The sequence below is a fragment of the Octopus bimaculoides genome, unplaced genomic scaffold (genome assembly GCF_001194135.2).
Source record: "Octopus bimaculoides isolate UCB-OBI-ISO-001 unplaced genomic scaffold, ASM119413v2 Scaffold_76078, whole genome shotgun sequence".
NCBI lineage: Eukaryota > Metazoa > Mollusca > Cephalopoda > Octopoda > Octopodidae > Octopus > Octopus bimaculoides.
In genome coordinates this window covers 12124-12418 of record NW_026401398.1, presented here as the reverse complement: position 1 = coordinate 12418, position 295 = coordinate 12124, and the positions used below count along the sequence as shown (strand labels likewise).

Here is a 295-nt window from a genome sequence, read left to right as displayed (position 1 = left end):
GAGAGAGAGAGAGAGAGAGAGAGAGAGAAAAAGCAAAGTATGGACATACCCAGCACTTCTGTTTTCCATGTGGGGTGGTCGAGGCATCAGTCTGTACCATTTCTTCACTTTGGAACCATCAGGTAGGTTCCGGAAGTTAATGTTTACCTTTTCATAGATGAACAGGACGCACAGACAGAGAGAGACATGCAAGTAGATAAAGGAATACATTAAATATACAAGTACATGCATACATACATATCATCATCATCATCGTTTAACGTGGCATTGGCAACGATCTCCATATATATATATA

The 295-nt window shown here is 40.0% G+C and overlaps 1 protein-coding gene across 1 annotated transcript in view; it reads right to left on the bottom strand.

Annotated features, from left to right (window-relative positions):
- The window catches only part of LOC106877967 (rasGAP-activating-like protein 1), a gene marked incomplete at both ends in the record, with an annotated part of 3088 nt that overhangs the window by 934 nt on the left and 1859 nt on the right, over nucleotides 1–295 (bottom strand). The window contains one exon of the mRNA XM_014927045.1: nucleotides 50–147. Within this exon, the coding sequence (XP_014782531.1) occupies nucleotides 50–147 (98 nt within the window). The remainder of the gene's footprint in view (nucleotides 1–49; nucleotides 148–295) is intronic.